We start from the raw sequence: 25830 nt of genomic DNA, 5'->3' as shown, positions 1-25830 counted from the left end.
TCTGTAATGATGGTTGTGTGTGGTTGTGTGTGCTCCTTCGGTCTAGTTCTGTGGCCCAGTATCAGGAGAGAAAAGATGGCAAGGTTAATAAGCCAAGGCCCTGAAGCTCAGGAGCTACACAGGCCTCTAAGTGGTCTTGGGATCTGGGCTGTGGACACCTAGGGTGGTCAGCCTGGGGAATGGGGAGGATACCCATGGAAAGTAATGAGGTGAGGGGCTGTGGCCACAGCATGCCTGTCCAGACACTGGGAGGTGGGTGTGTCATTTGTGGGGCTCAAAGTCATGGCAGGATCATACATCCTTTAGCAAGTTCATTGAGTAGGAAAAACCAAATTTAGAAGCAGTAGATCTTTATGGATTTCTTAATGCATGTCTGTCACATTAGTCACTTACTGAACTTAGTTGAAAACCCCAGTGTGTTTTCACTGGGAGGTAAAAGCACTTTTTGTTTTGTTTTTGAGACAGGGTTTCTCTGTGTAGTCCTGGAATTCGCTGTATAAATCAGGCTGGCCTCGAACTCTCAGAGAGTCCAACACTGCTCCTGACACAAACACTTTTTAAGAAAGGGCAGAACCCTGCAACTATCAGCTTCTAGTGTACACTGGGAACACTAATATTTATTTTATGGTTGCTAAAGAATGTTAATTTGCTTTAAGCTGTGTTAACAAATATGTACAACATGAAAGCTCAGGGACTTGGGGTACACATTAATTACAGTATAACTCGTCCCTCAGGAAACGAACAGGCTGCACACAGCCAGACACATGGAGGAATGCAGTGCGCTGTAACAGGTGTAGGGGCAGCACAAGGAGCTGTCCTCATGGTTAGGCTCTGCTCTGCATGCAGACTGCCACAGGCTTGGCACGCCTTCAGCAAGGACTGCATGAGCCCATGCACCCACACTCAGGCATGGCCACCTGAGCAAGGCCTGCTTGATTCCATAGGGCTCTGTCTTTTCATACTGGGAGAGATGGGGAAGAGGGCTCCTGCCTGCAGAAACGGTCTTATTATAGGCAGAGAGCTCTGTAGTGTGCTGGGTAGGTCTTGGAGAGGAAGTCAGGAGCCTGACGGAGAGTCTGGCCAGGTGCGCCCAAGATTGAGAGGCTGCAAGTGGCTATCGGTACGGTTCCCTGTCAATCAGCTTAGGGCTGACATCATATGGGGACCTTAGTGTTTAGTAAGGAGTGTTAGCTGGCTGAGGAGGGGAGCATGGAAGCTGGAATCATGGGCCTTCCTCCTCGTGTGTGCGGAGCAGAAGGAGGGGGCTCGCTCGCGCTCTCTCTCTCTCTCTCTCTCTCTCTCTCTCTCTCTCTCTCTCTCTCTCTCTCTCTCTCTAATTGTTTAAGACAGAGTCCAAACATATAGGCCAGTTTAACTTCAAGTTTTCTGGGTAGCTAAGTGTAGTTTGAATGAGAATGACCTTTGTAGGCTCATATATCTGAATATTTGGTTCTCAGTTGGTGGAACTGTTTGGGAAGGATTAGAAAGTGTGTCCTTTTTTGGGGGAGATGTGTGACTGGGGATGGGCTTTGAGGTTTCAGGAGCCCATACCAGGTCCAGTCTCTTTTCTGCCTTGTGCTTGTGGATCAGATGTGAGCTCTCAGCTACTGCTTCAGCACCATGCCTGCCTGCTACCTTGCTCCCCACTATGATAGGCATGGACTCACCCTCTGAAAGTGTAAGCAAGTTCCCAATTCAGTGCTGCCTTGATCATGGTGTCTCTTCATAGCAGTAAAGTAAGACACTAAAAATGGCCTTGAATTTCTGTCTCCATTTCTCAGATGTGGGAGTTGCAGGCATGCACCACCATGCCTAGCTGAGAGGAGTGCCACTTGGTAGTACAGGGGAGCAAGTCTTTTTGGGAGTCAGGGAATTCTGCATTGGGAGGGCAATGGGATAAGAAAGCGGATTGTTGGAATGTGGTGAGCGCTCAGAGGAGTGATAGCAGGAGCAGGGCTTGGCACATAGGTGGTTTAGTGTGTTGACAATGGCATTTAGGTGTGGTTGGCACAGGAGCCAGGCAGGCCAAGCTGCCTTGGTGCCATGCTGGAGAGCTGGGATTCAGCCTGACACGGAGGAGGCAGTAGAGCATTGGAGCCAACATGACTCAGAAAGATACCTTTTAAAAAAGAAAAGCACTTTTTCCCATTTGAAGAGATTGCTTTTGAAAATTTGGAGATTACAGAAAAGTGTAAAAGCGAAAATAAAAGTACTCGCGTTTCCTTTGGCCAGGAGGTGGCAGTCGCTGGTGTGGAGGTGTGGAGTTCAGTCTCCCTGCAGCAGAGGTCTGAGCTGCTGTGGGTGTTTGCAGTGCTCAGTTCCAGTGTGCTCTGAGTTGATGGGCTGGTTGTCAGAGAGAGTGATCCAGTCCTCCTGGGTATGCGCCCTGCCTGGTGAGGTGTGTGCCTGTGGCAGGATGTGCACAGTGAAGGTCAGTTACTGTAGCTGGTAAAGCAGCCAGTCCTTTCCGACATGGCCACTCAAGTGGTAAGGCTGCATCTAGATGAGGTTTTCTCACTCATTTTAAATAGAGATTGCATAGTGAGTCATGGGATCAGTCTTTTGTTGGATAATTGAACCTCATTCTGCAAGTGCTGCCGGAACCCACTAATGGAGTAGCCTGGTCAGGTACCGATTGAAAGTGACTTTAGAAAGCTCACATGTAGTCAGAGCAGTGTGGGATACAGAACAGCTTCTAGGAGTGGCTGTCCATGGATCCACGGGGGCCACTGCTGGCATTAAGAAGTCAGCTGTTTATCAGTTCTGGAAGCAAATGTAGAGACAAACCCAGGCTTCACTAACACCCATAGTCTTCATTTATAATATGTTTATCCAGAAAAGGTTCCTGTGCCTATGCGATTATCTTAAGGTGAATGTGCGTTACATTTCTTAAGTGTTTCTTTTGCCTTTCAGACTAAATTGGATCCTTTAAAAGTTAGTTTGTCCTTTCCCAGAGGTCCTGCCTCAGAGAAGCAGCTGGCACTGTGTGTAGAGTTGGACCTGGGCTGACACACTGGGGTGTCAGGTGCCGGTGTTCACAGTTCCCAAATGTCCCTGCAGTTGATGGCAAGTTCTGTGTGCCACGGTTGTAGTCAGGTTCGTCTGAGAGGCATGTGACAGTTTCTGCACATGGAGGGCAGGCAGTGGTGGCCGCAGGGCGGAGTGCTCCGAAGTGTCAGGACTGTGGCTTCTGCACCTGCTTCAGGCTTTCCCCATGGAACGTTTGTTTTCTCTTTGGCTTTCCATCCACTGTATTTTTATCTTGTAATTTTATACTTGTCATAATTAGTATTTGTTAACTAATTCTGAAGGAGTTCTTTGTAACTGTGATTTAAAAGTTTTATGATTAACTTTTTCTTGAGAGGGTCAGGTGTCAAAGGATAGTTTTGTGAAGTTGATTCTCTTGCTTTTACGTGGGCTCCTGGGATTGAATTTAGGCCATCAGGCTTGCATGACAAGTGCTTTACCCAGGAAGCCATCTTACTGGCCTCTAAAAATATAAGTTTGATGTTTGAACATTTTCAAAAATGATGGAAAATGGAATCTTTCTGCCCTTTCTAGTTTTTTTTTGTATCATTTTTTTTAATCGACCAAAATCCTCTACTCAGCCTTTGGGGTGTAGATGGAATTTTAAAAAGATTCATTGCTTTTATTTTATATGTATGGGGGTTTTGTCTGCATGTATGTCTGTGTCTGCACCACATGTGTGCAATGCCCAGGGATCCCAGAAGAGTGTATTGGATTCCTTGGAACTGGAGTTACAGATGGTAGTGAGCTGCCATGTGGGTGCTGGGAATTGAACCCTGGTCCACTGGAAGAACAGTCAGTGTACTTAATTAGTGAGCCATCTCTCCAGCCATGGATGGCAATTTTTAAAAATTATTTTGTGGTGTTTGGGATCTAGACCAAGGCCTTGTATATGTAAGGCAAGCTCTACCACCCAGCTACTTCCCCAGCCTAGGACAGTACTAAGTTTTGCTCAGTTGGTGACATGGAAAAGGCTTCTTATCTGTGAAGCTGCTGGGAGTGGCAGGACGGCTGAGTGCTGCTCTTACTTCTTAGCAGCATCCTCTGGCCAGCTGACTGAGGGAGCCCACTGCTGAACGCACGCATTGTGTGGACACGGCCGTGTAATGAAGTAGAAATGGAGAAATGGCGGAATGTGTGGTGAAGTCGTGTTTCTTATTTTCTGCAGGTGTCGTCTGAGGACAGAAGTGCCCTGTGGGCCTTGATTACTTTCCACGGGGGCAATTGCCAGCTGAACCTCAACAAGAAGTGCACACATTTGATTGTTCCAGAGCCAAAGGGGGTAAGCACTTCAAATGCACCATCCTCTTAATGTCTCTCTCTCTCTCTCTCTCTCTCTCTCTCTCTCTCTCTCTCTCTCTCTCTCTCACACACACACACACACACACACACACACACACACACACACGAATCAGAAGTGTTTTTAAAGACACTCTTTGCAATGCCTAGATTCTGTTTGCAAAAGCTGCTTATATCAGTTTCTGCCATAAAAGATGTGAGATTATAAGTTAACGAGTTTAAGAGGAAGTACATGAATAGGGTGGGTTTGTCAAGCGTTGTCTTTGAATTTACTTCAGCCTGTAATACTTATTTACTTACTCATTGATTATCTGGAGGCTGGAGAGAGGACTTGAGAAGCACACTTAGGGTTCTTCCAAAGGACCTGGGTTTGGGTGTTGGGTTCCAACAGCACGTTGGGCAGTCAGCAGGAGATGGGCAGATTCCTACCTTCTGGTGTTGATGCTGATGCTGCATAGTCTGCTCTGGGCTGTGGTGAGTGCTTGCCTCCCGTGCTTGAGGCCCTAGGTCCTCCGCAGCAGCAGGGAGAAAATAATCCAAAAGGAAGGTACTAGCATTCTAGTGTGCATATCAGCCTAGGAGAACACTCACAAGTGGGTGGGTGAGAAACAAGGCATTTGGTACCTGCTCCTGGAGAAGGGCAGTGTTGTTTGCCCTCCCGATGTGCACGTGTGTGTTTAGAACAAAGCAGCTGAAACCAGCCCCCTTTGTTAGCTGTAGCCTTTCACCATTGTGATCCCAGCCCTGCTCATAGTCCTTTACTTAGCTATTATTTTCTTTGTTTGTTGAGACAGGGTCTCACTATGTAGCCTTGCCTGGTCTCGAACTCATTATTGTGAGAAACTCTTTTTTTTTTTTTTTTCCTGTGAAAGGTAACTGGTCCACCAAGGACCCATATTGCATAAATCTCCTCCAACTCCTAAAACTTGTATGTAATGGAATTCAAATCCACCCCACCCCCCACCCACTGTATAGTCCTGGCTATCCTGGAACTCACTATGTAGACCAGAATAACCTCAGACTCAGAGCTCCACCTGCATCTACCTCCCAAGTGCTGGGACTAAAGGTTGCAGCTCTACACCTGGCTAGGAATCTAAATCTTTTAATCCTCCTGTGAAACTTGTTTACACAAAATCCCTGCTGCATTTTCAGGATTTGATGCCCTGGAGGGGCCCATCCTGCCCCCTATTTTACATTTCCTTGAGCTACTTTCCAAAGTTGGGAGTAGACTTTGAGGTGAAACCTTGACCAGTAAGGAGTAACCTGTTCTACAGAGTCTGGCCTTCTCAAGGGCTGGAAGTATTCTTCCATCCTGCTGTGTCCCTGCCCCAGCCTGGTGCCGTCCTTGCTCCACCATAAACTGCAGCTGTGGCTGTGTGTTCTCTGGAAGCATGTGGGCATTAGTTTTGGTGCTGTGTGTTCTCTGGAAGCATGTGGGCATCATTAGTTTTGGTGCTGTGTGTTCTCTGGAAGCATGTGGGCATTAGTTTTGGTGCTGTGTGTTGGCCAGAGAGAAGCAAATGGGTGTGATTTGACTGAACAGTACTTGCACACTTTTTTTAAACCACTTTTATTACTTTTGATTGTCCAGGAAGCTTCACAAGAGGCAGGTAGATGCAGGTGGACCTCTTCCTTCCATTCTTTGCTCTTTTCTCATAACTGTCTGCCTGTCTGCCCTCCTCACTAGGCAGTCAGTCACTCCCACCTGTGTCCTAGTCACAGCCTTCCTGGGAGGCGTTCCCAAGACCTGCTCCTGTCAGTCCTTCACTAACATGCCCGAGTTTCTTTTTTGTAGCTGCAAGAAAATACTCTAGCAAAAGCAGCTGAAGGGAGAAGCTCTATCATGGCAGGGAGGTGACAGCGACAGGAGCCTGAAGGGAGCTAGTGGCATCTCCACGGTCAGAAGAAGGGAGCGATGCATGCAAATGCATGCCAGCAATCAGCTTACCCTCCCCATCATACTGTCTAGGATCCTCTGTTTGGACATCATCTGCCCACAATTACTAGGCCTTCCCATATCAGTTAATAGAATCAAGAGAATCTCTCACAGAAGTGCCCAGAGGCCTGCCTCCTAGGTGCCAAGTTGGCAGTTAATATTAACATCACACCTTGTCTTGTCACTTAGTGCTAGTTTTAAGTTTTATTCTTACTGTGTGTTTAACTTCCCCGTTTTTTTTTTGTTTTTTTTTTTTTTTGGGTAGGGTTGGGGGGACAGCCACACCCCTGTGACCATTCTTATAGTATTGTTTTGAAGGCACTTGCCCAGAGTTCCCTTAGTGAATGTCAGCCTGTTTTGGACAGACAGCTCTGTGAAAAGCATTTGTGTATATAAATAGATTTCAGGTCTTCACTTTATCATTTTCCGTAGATTTCTAGTTCTCTGTATGTACTAAAACATCACCTGTAAAGTTCATTTAAACCAAATCTTAGAAGCTTCCTGCTTCAGTCAACAACCCCATCCTGTGGCACCTCTGACAGCTCTAGCTCACAGATACAGTCGTGGGTTTTGCCTCTGGGTAGCAGGCAGCGACAGCAGCAGCTCTGTATCCCTGTCCCACTTAAAACTCCCTCCTTGAATGCATGATTATAGGATGAGAGGAAAGCATCATTAAATGTGTTTATGCTTCACTTTTAGGAGAAATACGAGCGTGCTGTCAAGAGGGCAAGTATTAAGATTGTCACCCCTGACTGGGTCCTGGACTGTGTGTCTGAGAAGAGCAGGAAGGAGGAGGCCTTCTACCATCCGCGTCTGATCATCTATGAGGAGGAGGAAGAGGAGGAGGAGGAGGAGGGAGACAACGAAGAGCAGGACTCTCAGAACGAGGGCAGCACCGAGGAGAAGTCGAGTGCGGCCAGCTCTCCAGAAGCCTCTCCTGCTGACCAACCGTTCTCTCCCAAGCCCAGAGCTGAGGTGTCTAAAGGGGAGTTGATGTTTGATGACTCTTCTGATTCATCCCCTGAAAAGCAGGAGCGGAGCTTGAACTGGGCCCCTGCTGAAGCCCCACCACTCACCACGGCCCAGCGCAGGCTGCCTCAGGGAAAAGGGCCAGGACTTATTAACCTGTGTGCCAATGTCCCACCTGTCCCCGGGGACATCCTGCCTCCTGACATTCGGGGTAACTTGATGGCTGCTGGACAAAACCTCCAGAGTTCTGAGCGATCAGAAATGCTAGGGACCTGGAGCCCAGCTGTCCGGACGTTGCGAAACATCACAAACAACGCCGACATCCAGCAGATCAGCCGACCATCCAATGTTGCACACGTAAGTCTCGGGAAGCTGAAGGCTGCATTCAAGAGTGGGATTTTGTGACCCTTCAGATCAGATACTTATGGGTCCCATTTTTGTGGGAACTTCTTTACGGTCATGTTAAACAGGCATGAACCAGATGGTGACATTTGAGCCAGTGGGGGATAAATACCTGCCAGTGGCTACATGAGGCCTTGTGGCCTGGTAGTGTGTCATTTGTGTCCACCTGTGTCACCCGGGAGTGAACTCTGGGTCTCCGTATATTGTCCTGTTGGTGCATGTTACTGTGTATTTCAGTGTCAAAGTCTGCCGTCAGACTGATGGCAGGAAGAGTCACGAAGGAGGTGATGTCAGTCAGGCTTGAGTTAAAGGTTGTGGAGAGAACTGGGGACACAGCTCTGGGTGAAAACCCCAAGCCGGCACGGATTTGCTGTCCTGAGAACATGATGAGAAGTGAGCTGAGTGGTGTGAGAAAGCCATGAGAGAGACAGACAAGGAGCTTGTCATTTGGCCATGGGGAAGAATGTGCACTTTCTTCATGGGCAGCATCCAGGATTGGAGTAGGAGTGTGCTGACGTCTGTCGGGTGGATGAAGAGTTATAAAGGGGTGGGGGTAGGTGGGAAGGAAGCAGGAAAGCTCCACAGGAGGCTAGAAGAAGGTGCTAGAGAGGATCCTGGTCAGTGAGCAGAGATTTTACTGCATTGAAAGAGCTGCAGGTGTGACACCTGGAGACCTTTCAGGTGGTGTGTGAGAAGAATGATGTGGGCAGGGAGACGTCTGAGAAGTAGGGAGGTGAATGGGCTCCACACCACACAGTGCTCTCCAGCTTTGGAGCAGATGAGACTGTGCATGAAGTAGGAGGAAGCAGGAGCCATCCGGGTCATGCTGGGAGCAGCCGGGCATGGGCAGCCAGAAGTCCTCCTGTTCAAGAGCTGCTCTGGTGGCTTCTCTGCTCTGGCAGATTTGTCCTTCTTTGTTTTCTCTTGAACAGTTTTCAGCTGTGGGAACAACCTGAGGCAGGACCCAGTGCCATTTGAAGTGGACATAGGGAACTCTGAATGGCCTGGGTGTGGAGTGGTGTTTTTAATCTTTTTTTTGTTTTTGTTTTTTCGAGACAGGGTTTCTCTGTGTAGCTTTGCACCTTTCCTAGAACTCACTTGGTAGCCCAGGCTGGCCTCGAACTCACAGAGATCCGCCTGGCTCTGCCTCCCGAGTGCTGGGATTAAAGGCGTGCGCCACCACCGCCCGGCTGTGAAGTGGTGTTAAGAGTCATTTCTCTGGATTTAATTGTGGTGAGGGCTTTATGAAAACCTCTGTCGGTTGGAGATGCTTAGAAAACCATGCCTGTAACTTGCGCAGTGAATACTGATGGTTGGGATTCCAGAGACAGTGGAGGGAATGGAGTCCAGATCCAGGTGACTCCATTCTTTAGGTGTTGACAAGAGAAAAGCAGCTGCTGAGGCGAGATTGATAGAAGAGAGTTACCTGGGTCTGAGGAGAGTGGGAGACTGCAAGGTGGTTGATTCAGAGACCAGAAGGCAGTACTTCTGGGCATGGCCAGCACTACTTTAGGTTGGCAACTACAGCTTTGATGCGACCTGGGACGTAAGAGGGAGCTCAGGCTGGACAAAGGGAAGATGAGGGCCCAGCTGGAGCCCTGTGGAAAGAATGGTTCCAATGGTGGTGGACAGGCAAGTGGTTATGGACAGAGCCTGGACTGTGACCTTTGGAGATGTCAAAGTAACAGGTACATTTTGCTTTAGTCAAAATAGTAAAATACATTTCCTCAGATTCCAGGATTCTCCATACAGGCTGGAGTTCAGACTTTTTTGGGGTGGTGATAGTTTGGTAAAAGCTGACCAGGTTGGGGCTGGAGAGATGGCTAAGTGGTTAAGAGCATTGGCTGCTCTTCCAGAGGACCTGGGTTTGAGTACCAGTACTCATGTGGTACCTTACAGCTATCTGACTCCAGTACTAGGGGATCTGCTACCACTTTCTGGCCTCAGTAGCCACTGCATGCACGTGTTACACAGGCTTGCACATGTTACACTGCATGCACATGTTTACACAGGCATCCATGCAGGCAAAACAACTGTTCATGTAAGAGAAAAATAATGAATCTTAATAAACAAACAAAAACTTGGGACTAGTGTTCCAGAAGCTGTAGCCCCTTTAGGAATGAGTCTCTGGTGGCCTAAGATCCCACTACTTCCTGCTTGACTGCCCCTGTCCCTTCCCAGATGTCAAGTGACTGTTGATGAGGTACATGCCTTTATGACTGACCATAGCTCCTCAGTGTGTCTAGGAAGGCGTGGAGGTGAGGGGGCCCCAGATCTGACAAACCAGGCATATCTGTTTGTGGGTAGTATGAGGTAGGGACTACTGGACTGCACAGAAAGGTGGTTCCAGCCCCAGGACGGAGGGTGTACCACCCTGCCTTCCTGCATACCAGTGTCCAGGAGGCAGGAGCTGTGTGGCCTCATAGCCACAAAGTAGGATTGGGCTTAGGAGAAGAGCAGTGGAGGACAGCAAGAAGGGTGTTGGGAAGCCAGTGGGTTTGGGAACATTTGGAAGCGAGGGGTATTATGGTCAGTAGGCTGGAGGCAATGAGAGTGGACATTTCTGACCTCAGGACTTGAGAGCGGGTGACACCACCAGGAGGGAAGATAAAAAGGTTATCGGGTCCAGGTGGACTTGCCCCATAAACACTTGGAAATGTTGACTAAAAAGATTTCAGAGCTGGTGTGAGAGGTGGCAGGCTTGTGGCTGCTCAAGAGTCTGTATCCCTCCCTCCCTTCCATGAGAAGTTCTGAGTGGCAGCCATGCATCAATATTGAAGGCATGGGTATCCCCCTCTGCTTTGGACTGGTGTTTAACCCCCTAGTGACTGACTAGAGCTGGTCAGTTACTATACTCTTGCTGTCTGTGTTCACATACATGCAGGTTTAAGTGGGAGGATTCCTGAGTGTTTGGATTTAGACATAGACAGATGTCTGAAAGGAGCTGAGGGCCGGGGACTGGCCCAGCAAAGGTAGGTTCGGGTCACTGTGGCGCTTCCCGTGAGTCCCCACCGCTGTGTACAGAAAATGAATTGCAGAGTGCTAGACAAGGAAGACTTAGTTTGATTTTTTTGATCAAGGTGGAGGGGTTGAAGGTGTCTGTCAGACTCCTGTTTGATGGCAAGTATGTCCCAGCTAGGGCTTGTGTGGTGTGTCATAATGCTGTTTGTATTCTAGCAGGGACTCGGATAATCAGTTTGAAGGAGGGGGGATTCAAAGTTGCTGTCTGTTTGGAATTGCTGCTTGCAGGTGGCATGGTCACATAGTCAAGTCCTTGGGACTCTTTTTTCCCTTGGGTTCCTCAGGTTGCTGCCTTCTCAGCTTGGGGCAGATGAGATGGGAGGGTGGTGTGAGCACAGCGAAGCTCTGGTGGGGTTGTCCCCACCACTGATGTAGAGACCGGCCCCCCGCCCCCCATGCTAATGGCTCTTCTCAGGCTGAGCCATGGCAGGGGAACATTTCAGCCTTTGCTTCTAGGCCCAGGGCAGAAACAGCCCCGACATGCCCTTCTCCGACGTCCTTTTTTGTTGTTGTTGTTGTTGTTGTTGTTGTTGTTGTTGCTGTTCTTCTTCTTCTTCTTCTTCTTCTTCTTCTTCTTCTTCTTCTTCTTCTTCTTCTTCTTCTTCTTCTTTTTTTTTTTTTTTAAGACAGATTTCTCCGTGTAGTCCTGGATGCCTGGAACTCACTCCTCAAACCAGGCTGGCCTTGAACTCAGAAATCCACCTGCCTCTGCCTCCCAAGCGCTGGGATTAAAGGTGTGGGCCACCGCCACTGGGTTTCTTTTCTTCTTTTTGCCATATGACCTCCCCACATAGACATCAAAGTCTGCTGTATCCACTGATCTCTCAGAACCAGGAGTTGTCCGGGCGGTGCTCCTTGACTGCAGATTTTCCCCATGCCTGTCCTGGCAGCTGCTCTTGTGTTGTGGGGCATCTCTTCTGGGGTCATTTCGGGTGGGGTTGATAGTGCAGAGGACGGCAGTGCACCAGATGGCTGCTTTGGCCTGTTCGTGGGGCAGGCGGTCTCTATATTTGCCCTTCTGATGCTTGTTTGAGGAAGGATAGTCAATAGCTGTAATGATTTCTTAGGAAGGCAGAACACTGTCTTTAAAAAAAAAATTCTTTAAAGACATTTATTAAACAGCTGTACATTCTAAGCACTGTTCTTAGTGTTGGCATATATCTTTATATGAAACAAAAGAAAGATTGCTTTCATGAGCCCAGTTTTTATTTTTTTGAAATTTTCCCTTTTCCTTTCCTCCCTCCAAACCCTCTCATATACCCTTCCTTGCTCTCTTTCAAATCCATGACTTCTTCTCCATTAATTGTTATTATGTATCTGTGTGTGTATGTGTACTCCTAAATACATAAACAGAACCTGCTTAGTCTGTACCTTATTAATTGTATATGTTTTTAGGACTGACCGTTGGGTGTGGGATAAGCAATTGGTGAGCTCTTCTGGGGAAGCCTGCTGCTCTCAGCTCTCCTCAGTTGCCTCTCGCTCCTTCTGTAGAGTGGAGGCCTTGTGAGCTTTCCCCTATCCCAAAGCTGTGGGACTCTTCAGGAATGTGTGTGTCATCCTTTTGCAGGGGCCATGCTAATCTTCTCTGTAGCGTTCCAGTTTTAATATTTGTGCTGCAGAAGTGATCACCATTTGCTTAAAACAGTCTTTGTTCGTATGTGTGTCGTATGTGTGTAGGGGCGTGCCTCTACTACACTGTTCATGTGGAGGTCAAAGTAAGCAAGACTTTGCCTTGCCTTCCACCGTGCTTGAGAACCCTGAGCTTCCTTACATCCCCAGTCTCTGCCTCCCTTCTCCCTGTAGGAGCATTAAGATGACAGGTGCCTGGCTCTTAGGTGAGTTCTGGAGAACTGACCAAAGGATGTCAGGTTGGCATGTCCCATTCTCCAGCACCTCCCTCCTCTTAATAATAATGTTATTATTATTTGAGAATACTGAATTGTGTAGCTCAGGCTAGCCTTGAACTCCCTGTGTAGCCAGGGTTGACCTTGAACTCCTGATACTCTTGCCTCCACATCCCAAGTCTGCAATTACAGGTCCGTACCAGCAAGTCCAGCTAACATTGCCTTTAAGCATGCCTTTTGTTAGAGTCCGTCTCCCCCTCCTCTATGTCCCTTGCACTGCCCAGGGCACGGTACGGCGAGGGAGGAATGGGGACTGTGCTGCACATAGCTGCGGTCTGAGTTGCTGTGGTGGTGAGAGCTTGTGTTCCCTGCCTTATCTGAGTGGAGGTGATTCCTAGAGGCAGAAGACGTAGAGCATGGCTGCACCTGTGATGAGGTTGGAGCCGAGGCTGCCATCTCCAGAGCACTCTCTGGTTCGTCAGTGGCAAAGCATGGTGTGGAGGGAAGGGTTGCCCTGGAGAGTGGCACATTCCCAGTAGCCCAGCCTGCGCAGGACCAAATGCTGCTGCTTGTTTGTTTGCTGCCCTGGGTGTGAATCAGGGCCCCAGTGTATGTGTGTGAGGGGTGGGGGTGGATCAAAGACAACTTCGGGGAATCAGTTCCCTATTTGCACAGTGGGTTCCAGGGCTTAAACCCTGGTTGCCAGGCTTTGGTAAGCAAGCTCTTCACTGGCCGAGCATTTTGAAGCTACAGTGTTTGTTAGTCCATTTTCTGTTTTTTAATTCAGCATCCTGCTCTCTGGATGTTGAATACAAAGTACATGTGAGAGCCGTGGGGTGTTGCTGTCTGGTCTCTGTTATGTAGCGGTTTGGCGTATCAGCTGCGTGGATGCACTGTTACTTGTCTGGGAGCGTGTAGTGCCTTTCAGTAATTATTGGTAGTGACTTGGCCCTCCTTTTGTTTTTTAGATCTTACAGTCCCTTTCAGCACCCACAAAAAACCTAGAGCAGCAGGTGGCGCATGGCCAACAGGGACACCCCACTGCCAGTGCTGTGCTATTTGGCCAGTCTAAAGGCGCTCCCGAGACACACATGTTGCAACAGCACCATCCTCCCCAGCAGCCACCGCAGCAACACCCAGTCCTGCATCTTCAGCCCCAGATCATGCAGCTCCAGCAGCAGCAGCAGCAACAGCAACAGCCACAGCCACAGCCACAGCCTTACCCCCAGCCGCCATCACATCAGTTCCCTCAGCAAGTCCATCAGCATCAGTTTTCGCAGCAGCAGCTCCAGTTTCCACAGCAACCATTACACCCTCAGCAGCTGCATCGCCCTCAACAGCAGCTGCAGTCATTTCAGCAGCAGCATGCCCTGCAGCAGCAGCTCCATCAGCTGCAGCAGCAGCAGCTCCAGCAACACCAGTTAGCACAGCTCCAGCAGCAGCAACAGCAGCAGCAACAACAGCACAACCTTCTCCAGCAGCAGCAGCACCAGCAGCAGCAGCTCCAGCGCCTGCACCAGCAGCAGCAGCAGCAACAACAGCAGCAGCAGCAGCAGCAGCAGCAACAGATGCAGAATCAAGCAACACACTTGAGCCAAACATCCCAGGCACTACAGCACCAGGTTCCACCCCAGCAGCCCCTGCAGCTGCCCCTGCAGCCCCCACCTCAGCAGCAGCAGCAGCAGCAGCAGCAGCAGCAGCAGCAGCTTTTTGGACATGATCCGGCAGTGGAGAGTTAGTAGTGGTTCCTATTTTCCCCTAAGTTACAAGTGCTCCCAGAGTATGGCACGTATCAATAATTGCCGCCCATGGAGTGTGAGTCTCATACCTGTCAAGCAGGCGTTACAATGAGATAATTAGGGCTCTTTGTACTTCACACACTGCAGTGAGGGTCAGTGTTCACAGAGTATCCAGGCTGCCTCAGGAGAAATGCTGAGGATTTAGTGCTTAGACCCGAATTATGTCCTGTTTTTAATGATCTGGTTTTGTATGTAGATTAGTATATTTGTAGCAACATTTCAAGTGTAGTTAGATTATGGATTCAAACTAAACATCAAAATGCACTTTTTATGTTCACGTCTGTTACTCTAGTTCCAGAAGAAGGCTTCTTGCTAGGATGTGTATTTGCGATTGCGGACTATCCCGAGCAGATGTCGGATAAGCAGCTGCTGGCCACCTGGAAAAGGGTGAGCTGGGGAAGCCGGGGGCTGTGTGCTTGAGGGTGCAGGCTGGTTGCCTGGTTGGATGGCTTCATGCACCAAGTTCTCTGTGTGTACTCTGGTATGATGGGTGCCGTCATGAATGCTGCCCTCTGGAGAGGTACCCATCCCTTTCTGGGCTTTTGTCACTTAGGTACTAGATGGAGTGTTGGGCGAAATTCTTTCAGGGGTAATGGCTACTTGTAACGTGTAATTTTGGAATGCTAGTCCATATATTTATTTAGTCGTTTATTCATTATTTTATGGATGCCTTTAAAGAAAAGGAAAAGTTAGGAAAGTCTTTCTTAAAATCATGCTCCAAATCAAAATGGAACACACACACACAAACACACACACACACACACACACACACAGACACACACACACACACACACACACACACCCTTAGCTATTTTTATATATACTCAGTTGTCTGAGTTTGGAATAGAAACATACCTTGAGTGTTATTCACTATAAGCATTCTTCCTGGTGCTTAGACCTCTGCTAGGTGCCAGTGCTGCAAGACTGGGTAATGTTGAATTGGCAGAGGCTGGGCAAGCCAATAGGATAGAGGCAGGCATTGTGGTAGTATGGGAAGATCTAGGACATGCAGGAGCCTGGAAAAGGGGCATGAGCCCATGGTTGGGCAGGACTTGTTAGAGCTGTTGGAGGTGATCATGAGACTGTCCGTGGGAGGAATTAGGGCAGGAATAGGGGGAGATGATCCAGACAGAACAGCCTAATGAAGGTGGACCTGTGACACTGATGGGGACTGCCATCAAGTCTAGCCCTGGGCAGCTCTTGAGTCAGGGAGCTCAAAGACAAGGGTTGTTTTTCAGTACTTTATTAGGTACTATGATAGTGGAATTTGGATTTTTCTTACAAGCTGTGTAGAAAAGGGGTAAGTGGAGTTATTAGATTCTGTGTTGTGTGGTAAGGAGACTTTGGGCTCATTAGGCAGGTGAGTGGTGCGCCAGCCAGGAGAGGATGAGGTATGAGGATACGGCTAGGGAGCCAGAGGGTATCCAGGGGCTGCAGCGGCCAAAAAGTAGGGAGAATTGGGAGCTGTGGAATAGGGTATTGAGAAGCTTCATGAAAGGTAGAATCAGAATCAAAGATCATGAAACAAGAAGCGTGGAGTTTCATATGCTTGTTTGAGGCAGGATCTCTCCAGAAGCTGTCCTTGAATTCTAAGGATGACCTTGAACAGCTGAACTTATTGCAGCCACTTGGGATTACAAGCATGTGTACCATACCCAGTTTCTGGGGTGCTGGGGACTGAGCCCAAGGCCTCTTGTCAGATTAGCTTGCTAACGTGTTTGAAGGAAGGGTCAGACTGAGGGCAGCAGCCTAAGTTTCTTGCTTTGTTTTTGGTCTTTTTCTGATTTTCACCTTTCCTTTTTTTCTTCTGAGCTGAAGGTTAAACTTGCCTTGCTCTCGAGAAGCAGGTGCTTCCCCACTGTGCTAACAACCCCTGTCCTGCAGTACCACAGAAGGGGGGTTGGGACAGAGAGGGGAAGAGAGCTGTCAAGGATGACAGCTCACAGCTGGGATACACGGGCAGACTAAACAGGGACAGGAGCGGTGTTGGAGCAGCGGTGTTTCCAGGACACTTGAGAAACTAGAGGCTTAGTCAAGGGAGGCTGCTAAGATCAGGGCCAGGCCAGGGGCTAGGGCTCAGCATAGGCTGCAGGGCCACTATCCGTTGAGATGCTGATGTCTGGTTTGAATAGCATATAGCCTGCCCATCAGATGAATGCAGCTGCCGAGTGTGGATGAGTCCAGCTCAGGGTGCTCACCTCCCCCACACCTCTGCTTGGAAGCCACTGATCCAGCAAGGGGTACATGGCAGCCAAGAAATAGGATTTGACTCTGGGTGATGAAGGAGTCCCTTGGGTAAGCACGAAGGGAACTTCGAGTAGATGTGAAAACAGAGCTAAAGAGTTGGCAGGTGGGGCAAGGAAGGTGAGGGGATTGCTTGCTCTTTCTTGCTGAGGAAGCCAATGAGATGGCTTGGTTGGCTGTGACTCAGTTGCTCGCAGGTGGCTTGAGGGAGTGCTTGCCATGCCCTGGGCTAGCCAAGGCCTCCCCCCATGGGGCATGGCAGCTGTCTGAGTGGCCATGGTGCAGCAATTGGCTTGTGCCCCTTCTTCCTTGAGTGACTCAAGACCAAGAGCAGGATGTGGAGGAGTCTGTGGCAATGCGGGAGGAAGCCCTGAGGCTTACTGAGAGGATATGTGACTTGAGGACACAGTTTACATGCATTTCTATGGACACTTTCGAGACAACAGTGTCAAGGGTGGGGTGAGGTAGTGGTCAGCATCAGGAAACAAAACTTAAACAAGGAGGAGTATTTGTCTTAGGGTACCATGGGAAGCCGCCTGGATGACCTGGCCTTCACACAGGAAGGTCAGTAGATAATGTGTAAGATCAGAAAGCAGTGTAATAGCATAGCATGTGTGCGTTAGAATGTATTAGTAATTATCAGAGGACACAGCTCAGGTGGTGGGAAGCCGGTGAAGGCAGGAACTGCTGTCTTTGTCACATCCCCTTGAGGCTAAACTTATGACCAGTTAAAATAAAAATAAACACTGCATTTAAAAGTGGCAGATGAAACCAGAATCGGATGGAGACAGGTCTGTTTCAGTGTTAAGTTTACATTTCAGCTGCTGCGCGGTAATGTTCAGTTCTCTGTGGTGACAGCCTTTTGGCTGATACCTAGGGTATAAAACCAGTATCAGGATAGAATAGTTCCTTCTTCAAAGCTGGAATCAGTTTTCATATGTTTCATATATGTTGTGTGTGTGCCTGATGCTTGAGGCTTTGGATCCCCTGAAGCTAGAGATACAGGCAGATACATGGGTGCTGGGAACTGAGCTTGAGTCCTCTGGAAGAGCAGTACTCATTCATCTCTGCTGAGGCATCTCCAGCCGCTCGGATGTAGTCTTACACACTACATCTGATGTGGCTTTCTGTTACAGTGTGAAGGTTTGTAAGGGCGGTGGATCTGCTCTGGGAGCATTTGGTAGTTAGACGAGACACCATTGGTGCCCGGTGAGAAGTCAGGGTGAGCACTGGACCCCATGCACCACCCAGGCAGCTTCCCCACATACTCCGTTGGTCAAAATGTCAGCAGTGCTGAGCTGAAGAGGCTCGGTTTTAAGTATGAACATTGCATTCCACTTCTGTGAAATAACTTGAGTAGCACAGTGCTACTCTAGAGTGCTGGGGGAGGTTCTGTGAATGGTGTGTGAATGTTGCCGTTAGGTGCTGTTTATCCTGTGGTGAATGCACCATGCCAGTGTAGCCTGGCTTCTCTTCAGAGTTGTCTGAGTTGAAATCACAATTCTGTAGTATCCTGAATAATTGGAGCTGATGGCATGTTTGGCTTCGTCTCTTGTATAGATAATCCAGGCACATGGTGGCACTGTGGACCCCACATTCACAAGCCGATGCACACACCTTCTCTGCGAGAGCCAAGTCAGTAGTATGTATGCCCAGGTAAGAACAAATGGCCACTATGACTGAGAAGCAGTGGCATTGCTATGTGCAGCCCAAGAAGCAAGTGCATACTGTGTTTGGGGAACAGAGTGTCATGTGGCCCACGCTAGCCTTGACTTCAGTGTGTAGCAGAGGACAACCTTAAACTTGCGATCCTTTCCTCTTTACCCCTTGAGTAGTAGAGACATGTACCATTGTGTTCAGTTTTTGTGGTGGTGGGAATCAAACCTCATGTGTGTTAGACAAGGTAGCTACTGCTTCCTCACCTCACAGTGCTTATAATCTTCCAGAGAATATTTTCCTGTCTCCAAAAATAAGACAGCCATTTCATTGGGTTTTATATTGTGATGGACAGTTCTGGGCGATAGAGGGGGTTCAGAAGTTCTAGGTAGAGTCAGAGAAAGGGCAGGCCCTCCTAGTCACCATCCAGATGACCCTCAAGATGGGACTTGGCACCATTTGGGGTTTTGCGTGCAAGAGCTTCTGAGGGTAAGACCCTGAAAGAGCAAATAGTAAACCCTGGGCTCTAAGTTCCTCCCAGAGTCACCTCCTTATCCCTGAGGTTTTCATTTCTTCTCTTTTGTAAAAATGTTCCTGGTAGTTGACAGGTGGGTGTTACTGTGTATGTGACAGTGACTTTAGGACCACCTTGTTAGATACTGTTGACGGTGAGCTTCATCTGTGGCTAAGCTGAGGAGTGCGTTATATGTCCATGCTTTGTATGCAGGGGATGGGGCATTTCTCTTTGTTGGGGGATTATGTTGAGTCATTTCTGACTATAGTTTTTCTTTAGGGTTTAATTTTAATCACGTGTATATGTGTTTCTTTGTGAGTGTATGAAATGTGTGTAGGTGCCCTGGGAGGCCAGAAACCTCATATCTTTTGGAAGTGGACTCTGATTCACTGGCTTCTGGGAAGGTGGCGTTGTATTATGCAAGCCGACCATTTTCTACCTAGTTGTACAGCAAAGAGCCAGCGACAACATGACCGTTGTTTTGTTTGCCAGGCCCTACGGGAGAGGAAGCGGTGCGTCACCGCGCACTGGCTCAACACAGTCCTGAAGAAGAAGAAACTGGTGCCACCCCATCGAGCCCTGCATTTCCCTGTGGCATTCCCACCTGGGGGCAAACCCTGTTCACAGCATGTGAGGCCTGCCCCCTCTCCTGCTTGGCCCTCCACAGTTCTGTCCCAGACTCCTGGGTTGCTTTTTACTCTCTCCTGTGTGCCATGGCCACCATAGCAGTGGAACAAGACACGTGCCATTTTACCTCATTGATACTGCAATCCTCAGATGAGTCAGCTACTTTTAGGTAGAACTTGGTCAGTGCTTGTGGGCACTTGCAGCCAAATGGTCCAGAGTCTGAGTGAGCGAGGAAAATAAAGAGCTGTCCTTTGTGTGTGTGCTCAGCACAGTAACCTGAAATTACCACAGTAGCATTACACAGATGCTAGAAATCCCTGTGAGCGTAGCTCCTTATCTCTTCCTGCCACAGGATGCTGTATGCTTCATGTTCCATCAGTGAAGTTATTCTCCTGATGCTCTCAGGATTGAGAGTGCCAGATACATCCCCTAATGCCGTAGGAGCATGAGAAAGTAAAATCAAAGCCACTCTGTTCGTATCTCATTTGCTTTTTTCTCCCCAGATTATCTCTGTGACTGGATTTGTTGACAATGACAGAGATGACCTGAAGTTAATGGCGTACCTGGCAGGTGCCAAGTACACAGGGTACCTGTGCCGTAGCAACACGGTCCTCATCTGTAAAGAGTAAGCTGGGCTTGGAAGCTGTTTCAGTCCTGTTTGCCCAAAGGAGAGGGACGTGGAGATAGTTGGGTGATTTGGTTTGTCTAGGGGAGACATAGCCTCTTGTAAGCCAGGCTGGTCTCAAACTTGTGGCAATCCTTCTGCCTCCAACTCCCAAGTGCTGGGTAGGCATGCATTTCTATCCTGGCAACAGTCATTTCTTAATACTGTAGAAAGGCCTTTGAGTGTCTGTCTCCTAGCTCACTATTAGCCCTCTTCCACTCAGGAGTGCCTTTTATTCTTTCTGTTTTTATTATTGTTTTTGAAATGGGGTCTCTAAGTAGTCCTGGCTATCCTGGAACTCACTGTGTAGATCAGGTTGGTCTTGAACTCCCAGAGATCCATCTGCCTCTGCCTCCCTAGTGCTGGGATTAAAGGTGTGTGCCACCATGCCTGGCCTGTCATTTTTTCTTAATAAGCAGTCTTTGTCTCTATTTTTTAAGAGGCATCACTGTTTAGAGTACTGTCAGCAGAAGCATCTGTAAAAGACTTCACTTGGTGAATGGATGAAGTAACAGAATGTGAATGGATGAATTTAGATACCAGGAATAGGGGTAAAGTTAGAGACTGGGATTAACTACCCTTGGCCTCCAGTTTGGATTGCTGACAGCTTTGCTGAAACATGCCTGCCACTTTTATTAGTTTTTGGTTTTTTTAATTGACTTTTGTTGAATATAGACAAGAATTCATGGTAAGATGACACTAACATTGAATGTCATTTCTCACAAAAAAGACCAAGCGGTTTGAAGTACGAGAAGGCCAAAGAGTGGCGGATCCCGTGTGTGAATGCGCAGTGGCTGGGGGACATTCTGCTGGGGAACCTGGAGGCCCTGCGGCAGGTGCAGTACGGCCGCTACACCGCCTTCAACCTGCCGGACCCCTTCGCGCCCACTCCGCACCTGGTCTTGAGTCTTCTAGGTTAGTGATGGTTCGTGTGCTGTCAAAACTGTTGGCACCGCCACTTGCTTTAGTTCCCTCCGGACATAGTATCCCCATCCCATCATCTCCCTCCCCACCCCCACCCCGGTTTGGTTGTTGGGTTTGTGTCTGAGAGGCGTTTAGAGCTGGGAACACCCCGTTTTCTCCTTGGGGTGATGCCTTCTTTGTCACTGTCACTCCCTGATGGTGCCCTGCCTGTGTGGCCAGCCCTTTGGTATTATACAGCTCCTCAGGGAGGACTGTCCCATGAAGATAGGGGACATAAGATGCAACACAGCTTTTTTTGTTTGTTTTTTTTTAAGACCCTTTATTCATCTTTAAAATTCATGTCTGTGAAATACAACCCTGGCTTTTAATTCTGCCAAGCGAGCATTGCTCCGGTTGTGTGTTCACATCCCCTGAGCAGCCCGGTTTCGTTTAGAAAACGTTCGTAGTGAGAAGAGTTTTCTTCAGCCTTCACTATGCAGCTGTTCTCATGAGGGGCTGCCCAGGCCTTACAGAGACTTCTCTGCATGCCTGCCTCAGGTCCACTCTGCTGCACAGCACAAACTGCTCCCTGTGGCCGGCACCTGTGTATTGGCCCTTGTGGGTCCTGTTGTTGCCTCTCCTCATAACTGTGCTCTTCCCAGAACGGGACACTGCACACAGCCCGAACCCTTGTGAATTACTGTATGGGAAGCATCAACCATGTTTGCCTCACCTGTCCTGGAAACTTGAGCTACAGTATTCTAGCTACACTTGCACTGAATGAGTGTCGTGGACAAGCCTGTGTGTCCAGGTTCCCTGCCTAGGAAGGGCTTACAGCAGGCTTGTGTATACATTCCATGTGGAAGATGAACATCTTTCTCTTTCAGATGCGTGGAGGGTCCCAGTGAAGGTGACTGCGGAGCTCTTGATGGTACGCCACACCCCACAGTGGCCACTCCTGTATGTCAACACCCCCTACACACACACACACACACACACACACACACACACACACACACACACACTGGCTGCTGCTGTGTTACTCAAATGCAGTGGACATGTGTGTGAATGCTAGCTTCTCCTTTGGTAGCTTATGAAGGGTGTCTTCTCCATGTCATAAGTGTGTAACATACCAGTCTACATGTTTCTCTGTTGTCAGTGTGGGTGGTGAGAGGGCACATGTATGAATGAGCTTTGCTAGCTTCAGAGAGCTGTGTCACACTCCAGGATCCAAGGAGCAGAACTGTCAGATGTCGGCTGTTTTTCATAGCTAGTGGGCAAGGCCTTCAGAAACGCTGGAAGTGGCAGAGGTATGACCCAACACAGGCCACAGAGGTCCCTGTTCTTGGGGGAACATTCCTGAGGGTTCCAGGGTAGGGTCATGTCATATTGGATATTCTGGCAGGCCATTTCAGGATAGAACATTCTGGAAGCTGTTAGTTGCAGATTGGCTGGTGGGAGCTGTCTACATTCTCATCTTTAAGGCTTGATGAGATTGGCTTTGCTCTGTTAGTGTTTACTTGCTTTAGATCCATTGTTCTTGTCATGAGTCCCTACCCTGGGGAGAACAGGGCTTTGCTGCTGGGTAGTGACTACTGTAGGCTTAGGACTACGTGCCTATCACAAATAAATTAACAGGTCTTTTACAAGCATTTGTAGTTTATGCTTTTAATTTATTACTCTTGTATTTCATACACTTATATAAGAATTCAATCATATTCATCCCTGTCTTAGTCACTGTTCTGTTGATATAAAGAGACACCATGACCAAGGCAGCTTATAAAAGGAAGTGTTATGGCAGGGAGGGTTTAGACACAGAGTTTCTCTGTGTAACTCTGGCTGTCCTCTAACTCACAGAGATCCACCTGACTAGATGAAAGCATTTAACTGGGTTAGAGTCCGTGACCCCCATGGCAGGAAGCATGGCGACAGGCAGACATGACTAGAGCAGTAGCTAGAGCTCACATCTTTTTTTTTTTTTTTAAGATTTATTTATTTATTATTATGTATACAGTGTTCTGTCTGCACATACCCCTGCAGGCCAGAAGAGGGCGCCAGATCTCATTACAGATGGTTGTGAGCCACCATGTGGTTGCTGGGAATTGAACTCAGGACCTTCGGAAGAGCAAGCAGTGCTCTTAACCTCTGAGCCATCTCTCCAGCCCCTAGAGCTCACATTTTATCCACAAGCAAGAGGCAGAGACAGAGACAGAGACAGAGACTGGGCTAGGTATGGGTTTTTCAAACCTTAAGCCCAGCCCCAGCAACACACCTCTTCCAACAAGGCTGCACCTCCTAATCCTTCTTAAACAGTTCCATCAATTGGGTACCAAGCATTCAACTATATGAGCCTAAGGAGGCCATTCTCATTTAAACTCCATAACTCCCCACCATTAGTCCTCTGCAGTCCCCGCTTCATATCTTCTTTTTAATTTTTAAAAAAATAGCCCAATGAAGTTGGGCAGTGGTGGTGCACGCCTTGAATCCCAGCACTCAGGCAGGAGGCAGAGGTAGATGGATCTCTGAGTTTGAGGCCAGCTTGGCCTGCAGAGTGAGTTCCAGGACAGCCAGCATTACACAGAGGAAACCCTGTCTTGAAAAACTCAAAACAAAAACAGAAACAAAACCCACTGAGTGCTGCCCATATATGCATGGCCATGGGGCACGGTCAACCTACAGGGACTCATGGGGAAAACTTGACTCTCCCTTGCCAAGAGGCCATCAGCTATCAATAGCTCCTCAGCAAGGGGCAGGACTCATGTGCTCAGATACTCCACCCCACCCCACCCCATGCTGGAGTGTTGACTGGCTCTATCTTGTACAGACAGGTCTTACGCAGGCAGTCACAGTTGCTGTGAGTCCATGAGTGCAGCGCCCCTGTCCCATCTAGAGGACACTGGCCCTCATACTTCCAACCTCTGGCTCCTGCAGGTCCCACCCCCACTTCGTTGTGTGTTTTTGAGACGGGTCCCTTGTAGAGTCCAGGCTGGCCTTGAACTTGATGTGTACCTGAAAACGACTACGTGCTGGGATTATAAGAATGAGCTAGCATGTCTAGCTTTAACCTGTAGTGTTTTAAAACGGTCTTCTATAGCCAGTCACGTGGACTATGTACCTGTAGTTCTTGCTACTCAGGAGGCCCAAGTAGGAGGGTTCTTATCTGGTAGGAGTTTAGGGACAGCCTACACAGCATAGCAGGGCCTTCATTTCTTTTGTATTTGTTTGAAACAGGATCTCTCGAAGTAGCCCTATCTGTCCTGGAACTTGCTGTGTTGACCAGGCTGGCCTAGAACTCACAGAGATCTACCTCTTGAGTGCTGTGATTAAAGGTGTGCACCACCATGCTCAGCCCTCTTGGGGCACTTTCTGTAGCACAGAGATGAGTCCAGGCTGTGCACTGCGGGGTCTGCTGACTCACACTCCTGCAGGAAGCCGAGCCTCCTGTCAGATGCATACTTTTCTCTAGCTTAAACTAGTGATTATGACTTTAATAGAGCATGGCCAGCTCAGACACATCAGCAAAAGCCAGTGTCTTCCCTGCTCATGTGAAAGAATTTCTGAGGTGGGCCTAGGTGGCAAAGTGGCAGTCAGAGTCATCTCACAAGCCACATGGTCCATACTAAGAAGTGGACAGGGCTTCCCAGGCTGGTTCCCTCCTGACTAGGGGGTTAGGAAATGGTGGAGAGGAGTCCCCGCCAGCCTGCAGACGGTGTGTGGTCATCTGCTTAGGCCTCTGAGGCTGCTAGGTGCACAGTGCAGGGGAGGTGTGCGTGGCTTTCTTGGGTGTGTCACCAGATTCAGAAAAGGATCCTGAACAGAGTGATGTGAGCAGTAAAGGTGGTGGGGTTTTCTGGTTTGGTTTTGTTTATCTAATGGTGCTGGAGATTTATCAGTGTCATGCATGCTGGACAGTGGTTTTTTACTGGCTAGGCTTTTTTGGATTTTGAAACGAGGTCTTACTAAGTTGGATAGGCTGGCCTTGAACTCATGCTGTAGCCTAAACTGGCCTTACACTATGCAGGCCTGGATCACCAGACCTACCTAAATAAAGTGTCTTTCCAAAAAAAGGCCTCTGAGCTGACAGTGCGAAGGAATGCACAGTGCGGCATAGTGGAGGTGGCCCCTGAGGTGGGGCCCGCAGGCAGTCTCGAGTCTCCCCTCTGTCATGTGGGAGTGCTTCTGTCCTGGACCAATGGCTTGGGCTGGTGGGTGAGGCCTTTCACTGAGGTAGGACAGGGCCTTGGACTGGTTCTGGTTCGTGAGGCTCTTGCTAGGGTCAGCACCTCACCTTGTTCACAGCACTGCTGATCTGATTGTCCCCTGACTTTCGGGTGTAGGCTGGTTTTGTTTTAGGGAGATGTACTGGCATGGATAGTGTTTGTCATGTTCCAGGTTGGGACACCGGACAAAAATCTTGAAATAAAGATGCAGAGTTGATGGTTTAGGATTCTCTGTGTAATGAGAGGTAAGGGCAATAGGCAGGCATTTTAAGTATCCAGGGATTTGGTGAACAGAAAAGAGGAGAAAGGAAAAAGACAGGTTCTCTGGAATGTTAGCTTTTGCTCCTGGCCCATGCCATCCCATCCTTCCTAGCAGCGATGGCCGTGGTTCTCTCCTGGGGGTGGTGCTGGGGGTGGTGGAGACATTGTCTTGAAAGCCTTTGTATTTTTGGAGGTTGTTTGATTGAAGTGGACAATGTTTTAATTACAGGGTGTAAGATTACCCCCTAAGCTGAAGCCAAATGAGGTTGCCAACATCCAGCCTTCTTCTAAAAGAGCCAGGTATGTGCAGCAGGGCAAGCCCCCTTACAGTTGCCTGTCTTTCACAGGTCGGCTTTGGAAGATTGGTGCCATCTGTCAAGTGTTTCTGAGAATTGTCATAGTAAATTGTATTTGAGGGGCTGGAGACATGGCTCAGTGGTTCAG

General features: G+C 48.7%; 1 protein-coding gene and 1 non-coding gene across 2 annotated transcripts in view; one reads left to right on the top strand and one right to left on the bottom strand.

Annotated features, from left to right (window-relative positions):
* Nucleotides 1–25830, top strand: part of Paxip1 (PAX interacting protein 1) — a 48355-nt gene that overhangs the window by 13405 nt on the left and 9120 nt on the right. The window contains exons 5-14 of the mRNA XM_059257774.1: nt 4196–4309; nt 6962–7588; nt 13467–14232; nt 14590–14684; nt 18102–18197; nt 19204–19341; nt 19842–19963; nt 20733–20917; nt 21793–21836; nt 25616–25686. Coding sequence (XP_059113757.1) covers nt 4196–4309; nt 6962–7588; nt 13467–14232; nt 14590–14684; nt 18102–18197; nt 19204–19341; nt 19842–19963; nt 20733–20917; nt 21793–21836; nt 25616–25686 — 2258 coding nt within the window. The remainder of the gene's footprint in view (nt 1–4195; nt 4310–6961; nt 7589–13466; nt 14233–14589; nt 14685–18101; nt 18198–19203; nt 19342–19841; nt 19964–20732; nt 20918–21792; nt 21837–25615; nt 25687–25830) is intronic.
* LOC131907610 (U6 spliceosomal RNA) lies at nt 12177–12283 on the bottom strand. Its single transcript, XR_009378499.1, has one exon. It is a non-coding gene; the product is annotated as a U6 spliceosomal RNA (small nuclear RNA).

The sequence above is a fragment of the Peromyscus eremicus genome, chromosome 3 (assembly GCF_949786415.1).
Source record: "Peromyscus eremicus chromosome 3, PerEre_H2_v1, whole genome shotgun sequence".
Lineage (NCBI taxonomy): Eukaryota > Metazoa > Chordata > Mammalia > Rodentia > Cricetidae > Peromyscus > Peromyscus eremicus.
The sequence above is the reverse complement of the archived record's forward strand: the minus strand, read 5'-3'. Positions and strand labels throughout refer to the sequence as shown.